This window comes from Hetaerina americana, unplaced genomic scaffold (genome assembly GCF_022747635.1).
Source record: "Hetaerina americana unplaced genomic scaffold, ioHetAmer1.1.p SCAF_903, whole genome shotgun sequence".
NCBI lineage: Eukaryota > Metazoa > Arthropoda > Insecta > Odonata > Calopterygidae > Hetaerina > Hetaerina americana.
In genome coordinates, this window is record NW_027287543.1 from 27,267 (window position 1) to 51,100 (window position 23,834).

Sequence of the window (23,834 nt, forward strand, 5' to 3'; positions counted from 1 at the left end):
CCACACCAACTTGGACTAGTACATATATGTGTGAAAAAAGAATATTTTCTTTGTACGTTCCTGAAGATGCTACAGTGTAGCGAAACTAGTAGAAAATAAATAAGTTATTTTATGTGGAAGCTGCAAAGTTATTTCTGAAACTCCTGTTCGCAATGGATTTCCACAAAGTCTCGGCCTCAACCATCAGTCATAGTCTAGGTCTAATGAAGTAGTTAATGACACTCTTTATGTTTTGAGGTCAACTTACTTTGCCAATACTGAGGCATGAGTGATTAAAATATAAAACATAAAAGTGATGGCAATGTTATTATGCAGAAAAAAGATGAAAATTTGATAACTGAATTGAGCAACATTAAACATATAAAAAAGCCGTACGTAATGACCATAACAATAGTTTACTTTGTCCAAATATCAAAAACAGCTCTTGTAAAACAACGATTTCAGAGTGTAAAAATCATTCGCCTTGATTGGGATTCATCCCGGTCCAGGCGAATGATTCCTGAACGAAACCCATCCGAAATGACTCATCCCAGTCAAGGCGAATGATTTTTACACTCTGATATTGTTGCAATGACATGCTTATAATGCGGATGACTCCGTTAAAAAGTAACTGTTGCGGCAGTTTCTTGGAATTAGTTTCTACAAAATATATGTATACAAAATGTAGAGCAGTTACATCTAACAGAAAATCATATGCTGCAAACAGAAACGTAATTCAGATTTAAGAATTGGGTAATGTGCAAAGTAGAGATAAGTGAGCCATTGCTCATAATTTTAGAATAGAGTTGTACATTTTCTTGAGGAAAATGTTTTTTAATTGGACGTTCAAACAAATATTCATGGAATTTTCAAGTCTAATGACAAGTATGAGCTCGGAGGGAACAAGGGTGTGTACACATACCATCTCATAAGGCCCAAATTTTAATAATTTTCCATCTAATAGACAAGCAATGCGGATTGCTGTTCTTGTAACGTAAGAATGATCGTTGTAATGATGAGAAAATGGACTCATATAAAGCTTTTTGCATAAGATAAAAGGCAAAGCATATACGTACTCATGGAGAAGAGTTAGGACTGTTTGAGAACAAAATATTGATTTAGACGGTGACCTATATTGTTGGAAGGCCATAAACTGACTATTATCTTTTGAACTTGAAGCAGTTGTTGTCTGCCCGTGAAGTGAGCAAGGAGTGTGTCTCTCTCGTGAAGAGATAAGTGAATGAACTCTCTGCAAGGAAGGAGATTAGAGGAAGGCCTGCAACGATTTACGAGAAACAATTTGACGGAAGCGCAGGAAACTACAAAAAAGTTGAAGATAGTCGCCCGCTCGGATAGCGCCTGATTGCCAATCCTCGGATTGATTGCTCACAATGAAGAGTTTTTTGTTTTCATTTTTCTGGTTTAGTACTAGCCTACTCGCGACCCCTCGACTCAGACACGCCGAGCCTTGCTTTCTTCACTGGAGGCGCAATGCTCAAGCTCGGCTATTTGTATTAAGACGCCGGCAACTCAGCGAGGGAAAGTTTGCATTCATTCGGAAAAGTTCGCCCCTTGTCAGCGTTCCATCGCAAATTAAACTCCTCTTCGAAGAGAAGTTATCGACCAAGTTGACAGAGTTGGTCATTGCCATACACTCGCACACAAACGCATATCGACATAAGTTAAGGGATCGGTGCTTTGAATCGTCATCTAAGTTACATGTCATTTTCCGTTTGCAGCATCTATAAAGTATTTTTATCATTTTTCTATCTTCCTCTTCGAGAGCATGGATGGAAAATATCTGCTTGCGATTCTTGTCGAATCTTTCGGCATGTTCTCACAAAAATCACTCAAATATATAATATTTAGTGTGGTTTGTGCTTGGTCATTCATGGGGAATGAAGCATAAAACCCTAATCCCCTCATCCCTTACCCTTTCCTCCTGGTACTGCACCCCCTGCCACACACCTTTTTGGTGGCTTGCAGGGTATTGATGTAGATGTAGATGAAGCATACTTAGCCAATTTGAAGTTCGGCCATCTTCACTCAATTTCGCTTTTCATAAGGTAGCGCAATTACCAAGCAAGTATTTCGCTCATTATTAATTTTAGTCAAGCCACATGACACATAGAAACTGAACTGGACGAGCCCGAAAAACAATTCCTAGATGTGAGGTCTACGTAATAGTTGTCCGGAAGAATGGCGTTAGGCCTGCATGTGAAGGCCCAGAAGTACCCGGCCTGACCTAGAGATGGCGGGAGTTGTTTGAAAAATATCACTGTATTAGAAACTATGCAATCTATTAAGCATATGTTTCAAGTTTGAAGACGCTACGCTGTTTAGTATTTGTTTGGCAGCCATCAATAGTGAACGTTATGAGTGAATTTGTGAAAATGGAGAAAAAAAGATCATCTTTATGTGATCCAATTCTTTCATTTGAAAGGCTTCAGCCCAACCAAAATAAAAGCTGACATGGATTCTACTCTGGGTGAGTCTGCTCCTTCGTTTACAATAGTAAAATATTGGGTAGCACAGTTTAAACGAGGCCGTGCGAGCTGTCAAGACGTGCATCGGATTGGTCGACCAAATGAGGTGATGACTCCAGAAACGGTGAAGAAAATCCACAAAGTGATACAGGATGATCGTCGACTGAAAGTGCACAAGCTAGCAGCAGATATAGTAGGCATTTCAAAAAGTGCGGTACATCGCATATTAACTGAAAATTTGGACATGAGAAAGCTGTGTGCAAGATGGTTGCTGCGTTTGCTCACACTCGAGCAAACCCAGTGTCGTGGATACGTTTTAATTGAGTATTTAGCAAAGTTTAACATCAACAAAGCAGAATTTTTGCGCCGTTTCATAACCAAGGATGAAACATGGGTCCATTACTTCACACACGAGACAAAAGAACAATCAAAACAATTGATTCAAATGGGAGAACCGGCTCCAAAGAAGGCGAAGACGGTTTCATCTGCAGGCAAGGTCAAGGCGTCGGCTTTTTGGAATGCGCGTGGGATAATTTTATCGCAATACGTATTTTTGGGTTTGTAGCTCACGAGGAAGGTTATAAATATTTCGACTTTGCGTATCATATGAATTAGAACGGAACAGTCAAGTTATCAGCCCCCAATATTGAGGCCCGGAGACTCTTGAACCAGGCTGTCTGATAACCTCATGAACTTTAACTCAATGCTGACCTCGGAAATATATGCATGCACGTTGAACGTGCTCCGAGAGTAGCGGAGTATGTGAGCTTGCGATTTGCCAACACTCTCGTGCGCCGCATTGCAACATGATAGAGCTTTATAAAAATATCCTCCGCCGGAGCGACCACCCATCGGTTTAATATATGTCAACGACCACGCGGATGACTTTGTATTTCCAACTGATACATAGTAAGACACCTTGACGGATAAATGAGAGAAAATTACAAGAATGAAGACGAGTTGCCGACTTTTTATGCAAGTTATGACCTTTGAATCATCACTGCTGCAGATCGGGAGATGCGATGAATTTTTCAGAAAAATATCAATGATCCATTGATTTTAAAAAATCTTATAATTTTGATTGAGCGTTTTATTTTCGTCTGGTTCAACTTGGTTTGTCTAGTTCATCATCTTAACTGGACCGCAAAAGTGGTCCCAAAAAAGTGAAAGCGTGCACTTAGCTGCAATATACGGCGGAGATTTCGAATGATTTCCTAGTTGTTCCCGAAAAGCACGGAAGTTTGACGTCAGATTCAGGATTTCCAGAATACACTCAACAGTAAATACTTGCTTAATGAGTTGATCCACCGCTATTATTCCTGGTTGTTTAGATTACAATGGTTCAAATGTCTGTTGCGCCTCTCTGGCAGACGATAAACAATATATACCTGAAATTGTACTGTTAACTTTCGCATTTTGAGCAATAGTTTGAACCTAAATTGCATGACACGGAAAGTGGCAATTATCGATGTCAATCACCTCCACTCTGTGTCATAAAAAAACTATCACCAACTCCCCATTTAACCTTAGACCGTTACGTTTGTTTGCAAGTTGTCCCATGGCGTGCATGTCAGATCGACAGCACTATTGCCCCACATGCTTGATCGTCATTAACTCTGGGAAGAAGAAAGATGCCGCTGAAATTTCTTGGAGCGGTAATTGTTGAGAATGAGTTCATCGGGTGGATCTTAGAGGCAATATAGACCTAGGGCTAAAAATATCTTAAACAATAATACGTTATGGTATTAATTTTTGTACGCTAAATCTCGTTAGTCAAGTTTGAAACTTAGAAGGCAGTTCTTCAAACTTAGACAAAATACGAGGGTCATCCGGAAAGTAGTACCCGTTCGTGCCGCATGAAGTGCTGACGACGCGAGTAGCCGCTGGGCGAGGTCAGATAGCTTCAGTGGCTTGTCTGCCTTCTCTGAGCCAAGTTGCGTGACGCTAGCATTGCCTGTGTTGTTTCTGTGATTGTTTACAATGTTTAAAAAAATTGAGAACGCCGCCAGTTGTGAAGTGAGGGCAGTGATTAAATTCCTCAATGCAAGAAACGTTCGCCCATGTGATATTCATCGCCAATTAAAGGAGGTGTATGGAGACAATGTAATGGACGAGTCGTCTGTTCGGCGGTGGTGTCGCAACTTCAACATGGGGAGGGGGAACACACACGACGATGAGCGTTCGGAGAGACCGTCTGTCATTACAGACCAACTGGTGAGCTCAGTTGACGAATTCGTGAGGAACGATCGGCGCGTCACAATTGATGACATCTGTGAGCATTTTCCCAATGTTTCTCGAACAATTGTTCATGAAATTGTTAAACACCATCTGCATTATGCAAAAATTTGTGCAAGATGGGTCCCTCGCGTATCTCAATGAGCTGGCGGCGAAGGACTATGCAGCAGGAATACAGAAACTTGTCACACGTTATGACAAATGCCTTAATTTGCTTGGAGATTATGTTGAGAAGTAGTTTAAAGTATCCTCTTTCAAATAAAATTTTTTATGTTTGTTAATATTTACTTTTGTGTCTTTATTTCACGAACGGGTACTACTTTCCGGATGACCCTCGTATGTATTCAGGCAATGAAGTTCGTAAGTCTCGGGTGACATTAAATCTAGCTTTTGGCTTATCCTTCCGCAGTTAATATTAATATATCATGGGACACGACCAACGATTGTGAGGTTGTTTGTCAATAATGTTGGAAATGAAATGCTTTAATCAATTTTGCCACTTTCCTCCGCCATCTACGTCCGATTGTAAGAAGCATGAACTTCTTTCTCGAGGATTTTGCCTCCGGGGGAAAACCTACAGATATCACGCTCGCTCTCAGACCCGTGAACCTCGTCGGAACTTCTGAATGACGTGCATCCCCAAAGATTTCCAATCATCCATCCTCCTTCGATAACAGTTTGTGTACCTGTCAGCCGCAGACCCAGGATCATCTTTAAAATGAAGTATGAGGGTCCCAACTTAGGGGTGGAAGTTTGACGGAGGATATAAAAGACTTCACTATTTTCTGTAAGAAATTGTAACTTTCAACTTCATAGGAAAAACACATTTCGAATTTCCTATATATCGCCATACCACACGCCATCGGATGAATATTTTTTTTCCAAAGCTCGCAATTTGTTGAATTCGTTTCCAAAAAACGTATGGCAATATAAATTATTTTGTAAAAAATGGAAATCTTAACCTGTCAAGAAAATCTCGGAATTCTGCGTGTTTTATGTGACGCGATAACTATTGACTGCATTTTTAATTTAATAACATCTTGACTCATTCAACGTTGATCCCGCGGTAAAAGTCGTATCCAACTCGGGACGAAACAACTTCAAGAATGATTCTTAATCACTGGCAGTCTCTTGCGAATGCCCAAATCATAGAGACGTGACAACGGCATGGCTTACCCCGCCTACAATTTAGAAAACAGTTCCGATGCCTTTGACACAGGGTTTTGGGTATGGACTACGATGAGTTTTCTTCCAGCTTGGCAAGGATGCAGCAAGCAGAAGTATATTATACGTCCTGATGTCGTACAATCGATACAAATACGCGTATCATACCGGGTAAAAATAAAGTTTCCATAATTTCGAGCTGTTCCCGACTGTACACGACTACCGACAGCATGAGCCGCGCAAAAATATTATCATCCCAAGCGCTATTCAGCAAAAGGGAACAAATCAGTTTATTTTGCTTTGTTAGATTCGGTGAGGAAAGTTTGGTTACGGAACGAAATACCCCTTTGATCCACTGATGCTATTCAAAGTAATTGTTTGACTAAATTTTTCATAAACCCTAATTGAAAATTCCAGTTCGATTTTTCAATCAAGAGGCAATATCTGATTAGAACAAACCACAAAATCTACCGTATTACTTCATAGAAACTTGCTAATTAAAAGTAATTTCTAATGAGGAGACACTCCTGTAGGTTTATGGTCATAGTACTTAAATGTTCCACTCTGGATGTTTAGTCATGTGTATCAATGGCCAGTTTAGTATGAACCATGTTGGGTAATTGAGCAAAGAAATTATATTTGCCAATAGTAATCCTTCGACTTGCACCAACTAATGATGATGACTGGTACAGACTTTGAACACTTCCTTCTAAAATTTGTAATTTTTATTCACATTTACAATTATTTATAACCTATTTAATGAGTGCAATTAGCCATTTTGCTTGCATTCTCTTAATGAATACTTTCTATTTTTTAGTCACAGTTTAAAGTTAGAAAATTTTGCTTCATCCAAAGAAGTATTAAAATATTGGTTCACATAGATGTAGTTTATTTTATTTCAAAGAGTTAATGAAATTGTGTCAACAGTTTGAACAGCATATTGTTCACCTGAAAATACTTTGGGACATTAGCATTGGGCATAACATAAGGCTGAATATTTGAATAAAAGTATTAAATATTGCAAAGGAAAATGTATCATAGGTCATAAAAACATGCAGTAACTATTTATAGGTATTTTCCTTAGTTTTGACTATTTCTTTAATCTACTGACAATTATTAATAGAATATCATTGCAGTTGAAAAGTGTATTCTAAAGCATGTACGACTCCAGAGGTTGTGGGTTCGATTTCCATTTAAGAGGGTTTTTTCTGTACCTGGTGTTTTTAATTGTCTTGTTGTTATTTTCAATTGTAAACATTCGATGAGAAGGCCAAATAACGGCTGCTGTTGGATTAAGGATAAATAAATTAAAATAAAGGTTACAGAAATCCTCCTTTATATTTTACCACAGAGTTTTTTCCTAAATTTTTTGCTAACTCATTTTCAGAACAAAAGAAGATACTGAAGGATGTTAGCGGATGTTTTTTGCCTGGGAAGCTCACAGCAATTATAGGGCCATCTGGTTCTGGGAAAACTACCCTCATGAACATTCTCTCAGGATTCAGGTGGGAGCTTTAAACTTATGTTCCTACTTTTAAGTTATTTTCATGGAAAACTAAAATAGTTTTCCTCATATTAATGTTGTGCCATCAAGATATGGGTATTTAAAAATTCATGGTCCATCACCCAGTGGTCCTTGGTTTAAATCCTGGGAGTCATCATTATTTCAGTGGTGTATGTTCGGAATCCCAATTTTTAGGAGTGCAGAGAGCCCTTATACTTTAGAGAAAGTCTGTAAATTGGAATAAAGTGTGTAAACTCTTGCTACATTTTATTCAGAATAGACTACTTCTAGTAATATAGGAATATTTCTCCCCCTATTACTTGAATCACTTGGTTACTACCTGCCCCAGGATTACTGATCTACATATTTCTAATGGTATAAATGACATAGGATGTAAATATCTCCCTTGTAGTCTCACCCATCCATGTATTTTAGCGCCATAAATGAACAACAATTTATGTGCAACCAAAAGTGAATGCAGGAAATATTGAGAAACAAAGGTATGATAAGTACCGTAATAGATAGGAGAATGTTGTCCAGGCAAAGTAGCAGAAGAAAAAGACTAGGCATGTTAGACGGAACGGAAGGAGGTAGGAAGTATGTGGTGTTGAACATGCTATATCATTATATGTTGTTTTAAGGCATTCTGATGCAAAGGAATGGTTTCGAAACTTAGCATTACTTAATCGTTGGGTCTAACGAAAGCCTTCCTTGACCAATGAAATACTGTCTAATCTATTATATGACCTTTTCAAATCATATGTATATTAAACATATGAGCATGTCTTTTGTGCTATTTTGTTTATTAAATTTTGATCATAGAGTAATTATGTTCTTTCACATTTTATATAGTAATTAAATATCCCAAGAAACAGTCACACAGGTGCGTTATGTTTGAACAAAATTAGATAAAGAAAAACCTCTTTATGGATGCTTCGGACTTACGACCATCTCTTATTTACAGATTTTATTTCTTTCCCTGGCAGGTTTGCAAACACTTTTACAAGATTGGATCCCTGCATGCACAGTAGCTCCAAACTTAAGCAAAAGGAGTCACTTTTTTATATTTATCTTCGTAAATGAAAACCTTCCATTTGGTTTTTTCTATTTCAAACCTCATGGTTGTAATGAATTAAGGTTGTTGTGAAAAAGCTTAAACAGTTTCATTTTTAGATTGTCAAAAGCCAACCAAAATCTCAGTGACAAACAATTTGATTATATTTTCCTATTCACACCAAAAATTAACCATATATAGTAATCCCATACCTCCATCAATACCATGGGCCATTCAACTCGAGAAAATCCAGCTTTTACATATCTATCAGGAACCCTCCTATGCCAATATTGTATTTAAAAGAAGTAAAACATTTTTTGCACTCTATAGAGTATCTATTCACCTACATAAGTAAAGTTTAGAGTTGAAACCAAATTGGGTGCATTCCAAGTATATAAATATCAGCAAAACAAAATTCATATAAAGTGAACATGTTCAATTCATAATACTTTGAAGTGGATTGATTTTTCTTTTTCTTCAGCAGCAATATTTCAAATTAGGATAGGTTTCTGATAGACTGTGGCACTAGGCACTACCTCTTCCTTTAAGCTCAAACTAACAAGACACAAAATATCCATAAACCCTGTATTAACAAAGTATAATGACTAATTAATTTAAACTGCATACTTTCTACTTCTACTAATTCATTCAAAACACCTACTCTCTTCCTGTCTCTACCTTGCTTTCACAACATTTGCCCCTCCATCACTGTCTTCAGCATCCCATTGCCTCTACGTATATCCACAAGCACTGCCTTCTTTCAATTTATCCCAAAAGCCATTTACTTCTCCTATCATGCCTAGAACTTCATAATTTGTCTGAGAGCAAGGGTCTATGCACATTGATACGCCAGTTCCCATTAGATCCCTGAAGGTACCAATACTGTGCTCGGACGAATATTGAAAGGGTGACCTGCATAATGCAATGCTCTTGCCCCACGTCCACAGGTAGCCAGGACATTAAGTATGGGTTGGCATAATTGACCAAAAACTGGGGCTCCTGTCAAAGGAGCCCCAAATTAACAAGCATCTATGATCATATGGTTTCCTTTCCACCCATTTTATTTTCTCCATTATTCTCCAAACTCACCTTTCAAAAGACTCCGATCTACACTTGCCCTCTCCCCTCAGTGACCAAGTTATCAAGCTATTAAAAACTACACTCCGCATTATGATTATCACAAGTCTTTTCTTTATGTATTTGCTTAAGTTGCCTCTCATTACGACCACTGCTTCGTAAAATTTTCTTCTTTTAATGCCCTCTCTAATTTTCCTACCTTCTAATGATGAATACATACTAATTCCATGGTGTCAAAACAACCGGAAACATTACAGATAACTTCCCTTCTGAGCAGTCCTGATGCACAGATTAGAAAACTTAACACTCTCCCCAAAATCAAACTCCAAAATCATTCAATTGATTTCATCTCTTTGAAATAAGTCTTTCCAAGGAGTCATTTCATCAATTAGAGATCAGAACAATTAAAATAATAAATAAATGCTTATCTAGAATGTGCACAAGTAATGCAACAATGCTAAAATAAAAAGAAATATGTATTTTGAGCCTGAAATATGACTAACTCTTATGTTCTCTATGATGATGACTCTGAACTAATCTAGAACTCGTGGTGTGAAAGGAAGCATTACCGTTGGAGGAAAAGAGTGTGTACCTCATGACTTCCGACATCATTCCTCCTACATTGAACAGGAAGTGGCCATGATGGCGGAGTTGACGGCACGTGAAACTATGAAAGTGGCCAGCCAACTGAAGATGCCCAGAGATGTGTCAAAGGAGCAAAGGGACAACACGGTGAGGCATAGCAATCTATTAATACCAATATCCAAATACGAACTAATTGTTTACACAATTCACTTATTCAATAATATTCCTCTCTTATCAATAAGTCCTCAAAAATTACATAAGGCAGATTTTGGCGGCAGTAAATGGATACTAAGAAGGTCTTTTGGTCTCCCATTTGGACAACACTGATGATAAATGAATATTGTCGGGGTATACAATTAATAGTTGATATTATATTATGAGATCCTGAAGGATGATGCCAATATTCAGAGTTTGCTTGAGTGAAGGCACAAAAAATACAAATACTGCATGCAATATTTTAATGTCCCAAGTTCATGAATCATGAATGAACTCTTCATAATCTATATCTATGAATATATTTCTCTTCTATATAATGATTCCAATATCTGTCCATTGCTTACGGTTCCCTCTCTGGAGTATAACAGTCTAGCACGATTGGATAAACAGAATATTTTATGGATCTGTAATTTAATGTCTCCGGATTTGGAGGGAGCATCTTTATGAGGAGGAGAAAGCTATCCTTTCTAAAGATACTTGCTAAAGTATAAGGGAAATACCAGAGGAAATAAATACTCCATTCTCAGCTAAATGTAGAAAGCTAAATTGTCATTTTTTTCCTTTTAAAAATTCCAAATCGAAATCTTGTAAAGGAATCAATGGTAAAAGTTTGTCTCATAAACAAACATTGAAAGGTTATCACAAGTATAATGTATCCCATTCTTACTAATAACATTTTAGCAGTGATGTCATAATTACTATGATGACCTTTATTGACAATGGTTGAAGCCAAAAGGAAGATTTTTGGGTTGTATTTACTTTGTAGTCTGCCTTTATGCATCAAAATTTCTATCAGAGTAACCCTTTGGCTAAACTAGTAGCGGTTAACCATTCCCTATGTTCAAATGGATATTTGGGAACAGAGATAATTTTTGCTTTGTCTTATGAGTCTGAAATATTGAATTATAGATCCAATGAAGTACTTATCTATTTTGTAACAGAAGAAGTTTAAAGAGTTATGTATCTTCCATAAAAAGTGAGCTGATGACATCAATAATGCACTCCTACTTCCCAATTGAAATCTTGAAATGAGGAGTTTTATTCCATTTAATGCCTTTCCTTTGATAATAAATACCAACTATAAGACAATTTTATGCAGTCACTAAATAACATTGTATGAGATTTTAAGGGTCAAACTCAGCAGAGGGCTTTGAATAAATTACCAGCAAAGCAAAGTTTTCTGAAAGCAAGTTATAGAATTGAATGCATGAACCCGGAATGAGTTTTAGATGGAAACATTTGAAGGTTTTAGAACCTTAATTTAAAGTGATACACAAAATGAATAACACTATGTATAGCATGCAAGCATGTATGGGCACTGAAATACTAATCTTCATATTACCTTGGGATGTAGTAGAAAGAGTTTCCAACTAGTCAGCAATGAAGTGTTGCAAAAGTGCTAATTTCTTTAAATAAAATGAAAATACCTGCATTTTCTTTATACCTGTGCATGCCCACTGTTCCAAATTCTCTGTGTATTTTGGCATGTCAGAGTTATAAATGTGATTCATATTAATTCCTTTCTTCTGAGGGTATATTTGTATATATGAGAGCATACCTATTGATGGTATTTCCAGTGGATGCAGATGGATTTCTTGCTTACTTGCCTGGAAGTGGTCATCCAACAATGTTAATTTCCATGATTATCTTCAAGGTAGCGCAAATAGTGGATCTGCTCAGCCTTGAGGAATGTCTGGGAACAAAAGTATGCAAGCTATCTGGAGGAGAAAAGAAAAGATTGTCCATTGCAGTTGAATTGGTCACCAATCCGCCAATTATGTTCTTTGATGAGCCAACAAGGTCACTAGAAATTATTATTATTGTTATTACTATGTGATGTGATGCATTTTTTTGAAGTGTTACCTTTTATAACATATAAATACAGAAATATTTCTGTCAGGCTTATGAAATGACTTATTAAATGTTAAAAAGGGAATGATCGAACATAATTCATGAGCAAATACATAGTTTGAAAACAGTGCCAATTGGCCTGCTTAACATTTTTAATCACCAAAGAATAAATCAAATGAAAACCCATATATGCCAGTATATAAGACACCTTTTGTCCAAAATTATGGTTTGAAATCAACTGCATCTTACATGTAAAGATAGGAATTCCTCGGGTTAATGTCCAATATTGAATGTAATTTTTACCACAGATGGTCAGTATTACTTATTTTGACTCCATTACATTTACTTATACATGTTTCTTGCGTCTGAGATGTTAAAAGAGGTGTAAGCAAGATATCCAACAAACTTGATCATATTTTATCACAACTGATCTCTACAATGTGCTCTTCTCATGGCATGGAATAATTTGTTCAAAAAATTTTACCCTTTTAAATTACCCCAATAAATTGCCCATACTTTTGCACAGACTATTAAAAATTTTTCCAGCTTGCGCCCCACTGAAATGAGGCTGTATCTTTCATGTCACCAAAGAGAGTACTTTCATTAAGTATAAAGTTTCTTATTATCTGTCCATTACTTATAATTTCAATGATTTCTGTGTTAGAAGACTGAGATCCATCATATTTCCAGTACTTCTTTCAAATTCAACTTAATTCCATTGTTTCTGATTTTAGCCAACACCCTTTAAATTAATGATTATTGTTTGTGAAATTGGTGGGTTTTGGGTGGGAAATTGGTGGGAAATATATGGGTTTTCATTTGATTTATTCTTTGGTGATTAAAAATGTTAAGCAGGCCAATTGTGAAATTTTCCATGGTATGAGTTTAGATAAGAGTATTCATAGAGCCAAAAATTCATTCAAAAATATGTACAGATTTGATCTCACTGTGCATATCAAGGGAAAATCACATGATCCCACTCTATAGTGTTAGAGACCTTCTTAGAACAGGAATCTACAAGAAACATTTCTATGATTCAGTGTTGAGGGCGAACCATTAAAATAAAATTACTGATATTATTTTAGCAAGGCAAATTAGGCTAATATAATTAATTATTTTTTTTTAATTATGTAAAAGCATGTCAGCTGTTGAAATTATTTTCAAAAGTATACCTATTATGAATATTGATTTGAAATTTTTTTTATTATTCAACATTATTCATATTCTATTCAGAAATATCATGTCTTTAGATTGCTGGTCAATATATCATTTTGAAATTAATTTATTTGAATGCAATGGCTATATTCTACCAATAATAAGAATGATACATTTTTGAGTGTGGATGCTATCATTACAATAATATTCATTTAAGTTAAGTGTGCATTTATCATATTATTTCTTTATAGACTTCATAGTTTGTAATGCATTGACTTGAATACTTACTCACTTTATAGTAATTTGGACAATGTGGCCTCGCACACCATTCTACGTCATTTGCGGTGCCTAGCAGATAGTGGAAGGGTGGTCATCTGTGTTGTACACCAGCCCTCCTCGAAACTCTTTTCCATGTTTGATGATTTGTTGGTACTCTCCCATGGAGAAGTCATTTATCATGGAGGCATCACCAGACTTATTCAGTTCCTCAAATCACATGGGCTCAACTGTCCTGATTTCTACAACCCAAGTGATTTTGGTAAGAAATAATTGCCTAATGATGATGTCCTTTTGAAACCAATAATATAGGGGGTAGTTCATTGATTGATTTAGAAAATAATTTATTCACTTATTTTCTAAGCTTAGTCCTTTAGCTAGGGTAGTCTTATCTTGCACCCGAGGGAAGGTGATGGAGAGGGTCCCTCCCTTCTGCAAGTAAAGTCAAAGCAGGTAGTAAGCCACTATAAATCCCTGGATATCTTTCTTTCTTCACATCCCTAAGGTTGGCCATTTTAGGATGCATCTCATGGACTTACTATAAGAGCTTTAAATTCTAGAAATCATTTTTTTAAATTGTTAACACTTGTGTATAAGGCATAAGATAATTACTTTTATTTTGATAATATAGTCAATTCGGCACCTGAATACAATGTATATTGATTTTCAGCCAAGTGTTGTATACTAATTGGAAGAGGTGAACAGTTGGAAAGATTGGTTGAACTTGTAAGAGTAGAATTCCTAATCAGCAAGGGAGGAAAGTTGGAAGAGGTGATTTATCTGCAACCTACATGGGCAGCACCAGAATGTCCAATATCACCTGTTCTTTTCAATATATACACAAAAGTAGTGCTAAGGAAGACATGGAAAGGGCTTCCAGCAGGAATGAAAGTAGGTAGAGAATCCATAAAATCAGATTTGTGGGTGATTAGCAGTCCTGTCAGATAAGGGGAGACAAACATTTATGAGTGCAATAGAAAATCAGTGTGATAGATGTTGGAGTAACATCAACATAAACCGAACAAAAGTTTTGAGGTTTCTGGGAGGATGAAAGCTCAGTAAATGTTAAAATCAGAGGGCAAAAAATAGAGAGATAGAATAGTTAAACTATCTTGGAACTGTTTTTGACCAACATGGTCATAGTAGAAGGGAAGTCAGAAGAAGAATTGCATTTGGCAAAGAAGCTTTCATAAGGAAGTGGCAGCTGATGACTCAAACGTTGAGTAAGGATGTTTAAAAAAGTTTTATGAAAACAGTGATATTAAGCATGGTGTTGTACAGCTTGGAAACTTGGTCATTGAAGCAAGATGATTGACCTAGATTGGAGGCTCTTGAAATGCAGGAATTTAGGATTTACTGGTGGGAAATAGGATGTAGAGTTGGTATGGGGTTGTGAAGAAGTGTTTATTGGGATGCAGGGTGTTTTCCTGCGTCCATCTTCCTTATGCAAACATTCTCCCTTCTATCCTTCAACAGCCTTTGATATTGAATTGCCATAATTCCATTTATTTCCACAAAACTTTAAATTCTCCCTACAACCTTCTCTCCTGTTCTACCATGCCTTCAACACGTTTGTTTTTGTTTTATCTGTTCATTTCACTTTCTACCATTTCTAGATGCAATCATATCTCAAAGGCCTCCAACCGACCAGCAAAGTAATATCTATTTATCATTCAAACATTATTGAATTTGGACAATTTGAAAAATGTCCGATAATAATGCTCTTTGAAAATTTAATAGAAATTGAAGGGTGACCATTTGATAACATTATATTAGCATCTAAAATACATTTTATGGAAACTTATATGAATAAGGATATTTGGAAATTTAATTTTTGAGATGAGTCTCTCCTAATTTGCTCTTGTAAGTGGATATGAGATCATGCTTGCATGTTCTCAAATACCTCACAAATATAGGCTACTAGAAGTAGCTATCTTAAGCTATAATAGCTATTAGATTTAAATAGTATAGAAGTAGCTAATGTCCTTCAAAATATTTATGCATCCAAAAATATTTCCTTTTAGTTTTTCATTTGGCTCAATATTAATTTATCTCCGTGGATCTCAGAAAAAGTGCTGAAGAGATTATTAACAATTGCATTAACTAACATGACTGCTGATAGTCACATTCATTGCATGGAATAAATATTTCATACAGGTGCTCACTTAAAATTTTATGCTGAAAGTATTGAGATGGGACTGAAACAGTCAGATTTTGCTGTGTTTCATATGGCATGATAAAATACATAGAATTCATTTTACTGATGATGTCCTTGCCATCTTTAATTAAATGGGTATCACAATTTGAATGCAAACCTCTTAGAAATACTGGAAAAAGTAACTTCTCGACATCTTTATTAAAATGTAATAGTTATATCCACAAAACTAAGAAATGTATTTTCAGCAATTGAAGTGGCTTGTGGTGAGCATGGGGGCAAAATGGAAGAGTTGGTGCGTAGCGTGAAAATGCAGTTAGAGAAAGAGCTTGAGAAGCCATCTAAAGAAATTGCTAACCCAAATGGCACTGCTCCAGCCAATTCAAGCAACAACAGTGAAGATGACAACATGGAAGAGGAAGGAGGAGAAATGACAGAATCACTTCTCTTGACAAAAAGAAATGGTAAGAAAAATATTTCCACAGAAATTCCTAGCTGACATGATAGATGCAACCACTCCTAAACAGAAATTTGCATTTCCCAACCGTAATTTGACAATAAGCTTGTAAAATGATGGCAAAAATAAATCTCTCTCCTCAGATATCTTGAAAAATCTCTGCAAATCTGTGAGGCACTTGCCCAAAAGAGATTTTGGGTCTCCTCACTAACTCTCTAGGAAAAATCTACCCCATAAGCACTACTTCCTACTCTAGCAAATCAAAGTCCCAAATTGTTTCTGAGACATTCTTTGACCAGAAGTTAGTATTGGAATCTCTATTCCAATGCATAAATAAAAATGATCAAAGAATAAGATGTCCATTTTGTGATCAAAAATCACTGCTCTTGCCAAAATCTGGACTCAATTTACAGAATACATGGCTCCCTTAATACTTTCCAGAGTGACCTGTTCATTTAAAGATAATATTAGTTTATAAAAATGCTAAAAAGAAGAATCAGTAGGTGTAGGCATCATTTTATAAGTTATATCGCAGTAATAGTCACAATGAGGAATTTTCAATCTGGGCAAAAGATGGGACACTATCAATGAAATGGAAATCATAATAATAAAAACTACATCTTCATTTTATTGATGAATAATTTATATTTTCACTTTTTTGAACTGGAATTTCTTAAGAACAAAATATTTTTACCAGAAGAAGTGAAGTCATGAAGGTGATAAAATTTGAAATCTTCTAATCTGTTGTTTTTAATGAAACAAATGATCACAATTTTGTAAAGCAACTACATATAGAAGAACCTTGATTCATAGGGGATGGAAAAATAAAGAACTCAGTATAAGTCAAAGCATTCCCTTTAAATTCAATAAAATGAAGGATATGGAATTACTAATAAAATGTTTAAAGGCATCCTATGTGAGGATTTGGTCCTGTCTTTATGTATCTCAGAAATCGATGGTAAAGCATGATTTTGGGTTGTAACCCATTGTAAGTGGTTATACATGTATATTACAGAAACATTTCTAAAGCAGGAATCTATCCAGAATAGTTCTTTGTGTAAATTAATTAAAGTTTCAATCCATTATTAAATAAATCTATTCTTAAACTCTTACATAAAAAAATGCTTACTACTCATAATGCTGAAGACGTAATATTTTTTAAAATAGAAAAAATTGTTTAAAAAATTATTTATTTTCATATGGGTGAGACAAATGTGTCAGAATTTTGGACAGAGATATCTGCCACCATGTAATCCAAAGCATATCAGAATTCTCTAAAGTCATATGTCTCTAAAAGGGTAATTTTTCTGGGGAATGGTTGAGGGTTTGCTATGGATGCTCAAAGATTTTATGGTGCTCCTAATGGTCTCATTTATTGCCCTTTTAAGTCCTATGGCAAAAATATTATGGACTTCCTTTTCAAAAATGCATATGAAAATTTTAATAAGGGCATGGCATCTTTCACATAGAGAGTGAGGAAATAAGAATTCTTGGTCATCAAACTTTTTCCTATTCTGAAATAAATTTAATTGAAAATACCTTATTATATTTTTCAAATGAACCTATACTAAGTGTTTTTGAATTGTATGTTTCTTAGTGAATATTGCTCTCTTTCTTTGATATCAAGTGAATTTATATTTAAATAATATGAAGATTTTAAAATGAATGAATTGCACAGTCCATTTGGAGAACATTATGAGTTGTCAACTATTTTGCTGTAAAGACATCTTCATTCCATGTTAATATTGTTCTTACAGATTCAACAGCAGTTACTATATCAGATAATCAAATCTGTTTGAAGCCACTGAAGGGTTCCCAAAGTAATGGATTATTAATCCATGGCTATAGCAGTGAGGAAAATCAATTGGAGTCTCTGCCTCCTACAATGGCAACCCAGATGAGTATCTTATTGTGGAGATCATCAATTTGTACTTACAGAAATTTGGTGAGAATAATTGATTTGTCGAGTTAAATGTCCTCATAAAACTATTGTAGCAGGTATTCAGCCAATTTTAAGAAAGCATTGAGATAAATCATGCCATATTCAATTGGCTCTGTAAAAGGGAAAGGTTTTCCCAAATTAGATGAATTAAAAAGAGCTGGTCTTATTTGCAAAATCCAAACCCCAAACACAGCCCTCACAGCCACGTAAATTGTGTGATGTGCTGGTAAAGTTTTTGATAAGCTATTCTAGGCTTAAAATGTATGAAGCACTCAGTCATGCATTTATCCTAAGGCCAAAACTATCACAAAAAGCTCTTAGTATAAACCATACTGAACAAACATCATATAAAGTTATCCCTGATTAGAAAATATGACTACATTTCCTCACAGGTGAAAGACAATTCTGTCAACTATGAAGTTGATTAAAAGTCAATGTAAATTTAACATTGGATAACTCTTAATTCTGTTGATGAATAGATTAGTCAGCCAAACTGTATCTACATCTACACAATACCCCACAATCCACCACGTGGTGAGAGGTATTAGGTAACCACCCATAAACTATAATAAAACCACCTACAAAACCAAATCATGTCACCTCTACACAAATATTAGTTTGTTCATTCACTCGACAAACCTTAATCACATGACAAAAAGTGCTTACATGAAACAATATTTAATAACAGGATGCATGCATTCAAATCATGCTGTGGCACTATTAAAAAGATGGATCTATTAAATAAAAAGAGTAACATTCAGGAAGAAACATGCAAGATAGCAACAAATATATACACTATCAGTTCTAATTATCTCCTATGCGATGGCTGTCATATATGATCCCTAATGGCTCGAGGAAAAACTGACATTTCAAATCTATTCGTTCCACAATGAATCTCCCTGATTTTACATTGGTTATCTCATCTACCATAGTAAGCCGGGGTCTGTAATATGTCCTTAACATCCTCTGATAAATAACCTGCATCAAATTTAAGCGGTAAATTTAACCTGTATTTAAGCCTATGGTCTTCCCATCCTAATTCTTCCAATAGTGTCGTGATTGCTACCTTGTTCAGAACAACTTTTCACAAACTTAGCTGCTCTTTGTTGCACTCACTCTAGTTCCAAAAACTAATCCTACTTCATGAGGATCCCACTCACTTGCAGCATACTCAAGGTGGGGCCTAACTAACTGTATAATAACAAAGCTCCTTGACTCTTTCACGTATTACAATTCCCAAGTATTCTTTTTATGAATTCTAACTTTTTATTAGTGAGAAAAGCACTCCACAAACTCACAATTTCTCTGCTTCTACTACTTTTATTAAATGTTCCATAAGATTGCCTTGATCCTTCGTAATCGGCCTGGTCAAACAAGTAAAGTTTTCATTTGGGTTTATGGTTTTTCATAGTTGTCAAGTTAATTTTAACTAACACTATTCTGTGGTCATTAAGTCCATCAAGTGTGGCTGTATTTAGGACAACTTCAGATAAATTTATGGCTTCTAGATCAATTAAGTCAATCTGGTGGGTGCCAGTAGTAATTGGTTTTTACAAATGTGATGTGAAAACACGAAACAATGACTGGCATGACTCCTTGTCCACTGCTATGAAACTAGTTTTTCCAGTCCAGTAAAATGGATGGAAGATTGTATTCCCCTCTGATTATAGTTTTTTCATTTTATAAATGGGTATTAAAACTAGTGACCTCTCTTTCTACTTCTAAAATTGATGTTTCTCCAGAATCAGGGGGGTCTGTAGTCTGCACAAATGTAGACCCTTTTTGACCAAGGGCATTTTATGGAACACCAAACCCTTCCTAAACTACTATTAGGGAAAGCCTCACTTCTACTTTTGCGAATATCTTTAACAGAATATCTCCTCCCCCCAATCCTATTTTTTCTATCCCTTCTGTAAATTCTATAGTCCCTAGGAAAAATCTCCCCATCTGCAATGCCTTGAGATAACCAGCTCTTAGTTCCTACGGTTAGATCGGCTTTGGTACTTCTAATCATGAGGTAAAATTCGGCTATTTTGTTTTTCAAACTTCAGCAGTTGATGGTCACTATGGATATAGTTATTTTCTAGATCAATTAATTGGGATTTCTCTTTGTGATGCTACTTACTCTAGGAGTTATATTTACCTGCTTATTCTCATGTGCTAAGTCTAATATTTCATTGCATATGCCGTGATTCTTGTCGCAATTATTTTGTGAATGACCCATTTAATGTTTATTAAGTAAATTTCCACCAGTTGACCTACTCTCTAATCCACCAAATATGCTAAACTCTCCTCATATGCTCCTGTTGGTAACTGTAAAGTTCCTAAACTCCATAAAAGTAGTATTGTTTCTAAAAATCAGACCCATGGCATTTATTAAATAAACAATCTTGTGAAATTCATAACAATTTGGATTGCATCCTCTGTAATTTTACAGAGGATTTAATGCAATAATGCCTTAGAACTAATACTGTTGATGCAAAGGGCAATGAAAGATTTTTTCTGATATGGAAGCCCAAAAATTGTAGACAGATGTTATGTGTAAATTCCTCAAAGGTATTTCACCAGGTCCAGTAATGCTTTAATGGCTGATTCTGCCTCCTTCCTCAAAGTAATGAGTCGAGAGGAGAAGAGCCAATTCCCTAAGGAGTATAGCAGAGATGGTCATTGCAATTTAGGCACCCGACACTGTGGAAAACCCACGAAGGCTTCAAGCTTAAACTTAACAAAAACCTGAATCTTACATTCAACACTATTTCAGGCTAATATTTAAGTACTTAAAAATATAGGCACCAACATTTACCATGGAAAGGAAGTAGTAAATATGCAATTTATCCCCTTTGTTCATAGAATATAGCTGGGAAATCCTGTTTATCACAGTTATTTATTAATGAAATTGGGCTCTGTTGTCACCTCTTAAAGTAAGAAGTTGATAACTTTAGTTTATTATTCAAGTTCATTCTTTAACAGGTATTTAATGGTAGCATATAATTTAATATTATTTTATGTTTGAGGAGAATCATGATACCCTAATGCTAAATAGTTTTATTTCTTCATAACTCAGCAGAGGGGTAAGAATAGGACAGGGCTGTTGGATGGAATGTTTGGAGCAAGAAAGTATGTTGGAAATGAACACGGGCTCATTGTAGCTTCAGATGTGAGTTGGTATCATAGGGGAAAAAAGGAAATGTATTACTATAGGTATAGGCTGTGTCCTTCCTTCAAGGCTGCCTTAAAGGGTAGTATACCAATAAATAGCAAAATGCACTAGAAAAAAACCAGAGCTACACTCAGCACAATATTGTTGAGATAACTGAAAACAATTGCATGATTGGGTGAAATACCAACAATTGCTGTCAATCTCTCAGTATTGCCATCATGCTCACGATAACATGAGCCCATATAGTTTATTGTCATATCTAATATAATAATTATTGAGCTATTTTATAGTTCGACATAGCTTTACTGGAGCATCAGACTGGTATTGAAGCAGATGGCCTCTGATTGTCAAGAATGACTCCTTTGATGCAAGCACTTTGTTTCTTCAATAACTAGCTCATGGTTATTTATCATTGCAGTACCTGACCCAGCTGACAATATTCGGTAACCTATTTGTTGGACTTCTCCTTGGTGGCATTTTTTATGATATTGGTGGTGATGCCGCCAAAGCTCCCAGCAATGCTGGCTGTCTTTTCTTTTTTCTTCTGTTCCTGTTTTTTGCAAATGCCATGCCAACTGTTCAGACATGTGAGTACAACGAACACCCCTTCTTATCATACATGATTCTGCCGTGATATTTCTCTCTTCATCTTATTAGTCTTGCAAACTGGTTTTCCAATTAAATTTGCAAAACTTTTAGGCTTGCTGTATGAATTGAAAATTGTACCACCACTTCTGTTTCTTTGATTAAATAGAAGAGAAGAATATCAAAGTTCAGACCACTCGGGCACATTAATGAGAATTTTAAGTGAAAAGAGAGTAACAAAACAATAAAATTAGTTCAAAATTATGAAGAGCAATGTTTATTAATCGTACATATTCTGTACAGTTTGTTAACTTTTAACACCAGATTTAGGATAGGAGAGCATTCATAAAACTCTATGTGACTTTCCATATTTATCATTACTACAATATTATAAATAATAAAGATGAATAGTGATATTATGTAATCGTTATAATGGATTAGTAAGATACTAACATATTTTGTTGTATACAGTATCTGTAGAGAGTTGCCATGTTTTATTTATTTTCAATTTAGATAAAATTATACAATCTCCAGCTAACTTATTTTTGTTTTAATTCAATTAAGATATATTATAACAACAATTTCATCTTGGCTTAGGTAACAGTTATCAGCTACTGATCACTCATCTCATGTCACTGAGCTAACCGAAGATGAATAAAAATAATTTTTAATAGAATGGACATAGAAAATAATATTGAGAACCAATAATATAATTTGCACTGATATCTATCACTTTCTTTGGTTTATTTACATGCTCGCTGAGGCAGACCCTGTTGAAATGCCAGTTGTTATCCGTCAATATCGAAATGGATGGTTTTCTCTGAAATCCTATTTTATTGCCAAGTGCATTGCTGATGTTCCCATGCAAGTGAGTATTCACTGTGTCCTTAAATTACCAGCTTTTCCTCCCACAATTAATAAGTACTTTTGGCATATTAAAAATAGTCCCTAATTAGGATGAGTTTCCATGGAGAAAATTAATATGTATCTATTAGCCTCTTATAACTCCAAACTCTTTCAATAATGACAAATTCCTCTTTCTGTCAGAAAACATCTGTTTTCTCCACTTTGCATATTCACCTGTCAAAAGATGTGTTCGTCTACAGTGAGATTATGTTGAGAAGTAAAAGAAGTTTCTACTTTCTGGTGCAAGTGCCAAGTTCGTCAGTAACAAATTAGGCGAAATTTGAACTTGAATGTACCTCTTACTCTCAATATTCCTCAAATTTTACACTACTAACTCATTTAATTCGTAGCACCATCACCAATCATTGTAGTAGGGTTTCAAGATCCATGGCCACTACTTAGCTACTGAGAAAATCAAGTAATAGATAATGAAAGCACTGACTCTCAGGAAAAGATCCTTCATGATCACACCCATGGTCATTGCTATAACTAATACATTATGAGCAAATAGTGACCAGATAATAATAATTGGGAATTTCATTGCTGTAGTGAAATTGAGAATAATATATATCGAGTAGCATAAATAAATAAATAAATATATATGATAAACACAGATGTAGATTTTTAAACCATATTCTGAAGACGACAGCCAAGCAGTCGAAATGTCAAAACAACATATGTGTATGTCCTTTCTTTGTGTTTCTATGGTTTAAAAATCTAAATCTGTGTTTTTATATATTTGCGCATCGCCGAAGAGTGTGCCATTTTAAATAAATATATATATATATATATATATATATATATATATATATATATATATATATATATATATATATATATATATAGATATATATATAGATATAGATATATATATAGATATATATATAGATATAGATATATATATATATATAGATATATATATATATATATAGATATATATATATATATATATATATATATATATATATATATATATTATATATATATATATATATAATATATATATATATATATATATATATATATATATATATATATATATATATA

The 23,834-nt window shown here is 35.1% G+C and overlaps 1 protein-coding gene across 1 annotated transcript; it reads left to right on the top strand.

Annotated features, from left to right (window-relative positions):
- Nucleotides 1-4,023: 4,023 nt before the first annotated feature.
- Nucleotides 4,024-22,749, top strand: LOC139699794 (ATP-binding cassette sub-family G member 1-like; the record flags this gene model as incomplete). Its single annotated transcript, XM_071598235.1, has 9 exons — nt 4,024-4,120; nt 7,252-7,369; nt 10,042-10,231; nt 11,955-12,100; nt 13,606-13,844; nt 15,986-16,201; nt 17,952-18,139; nt 21,715-21,883; nt 22,649-22,749. Coding segments are annotated over exons 1-9 (1,464 nt in total), but the record flags the coding sequence as incomplete, so codon positions are not given.
- Between the last annotated feature and the right edge of the window lie 1,085 nt (nt 22,750-23,834).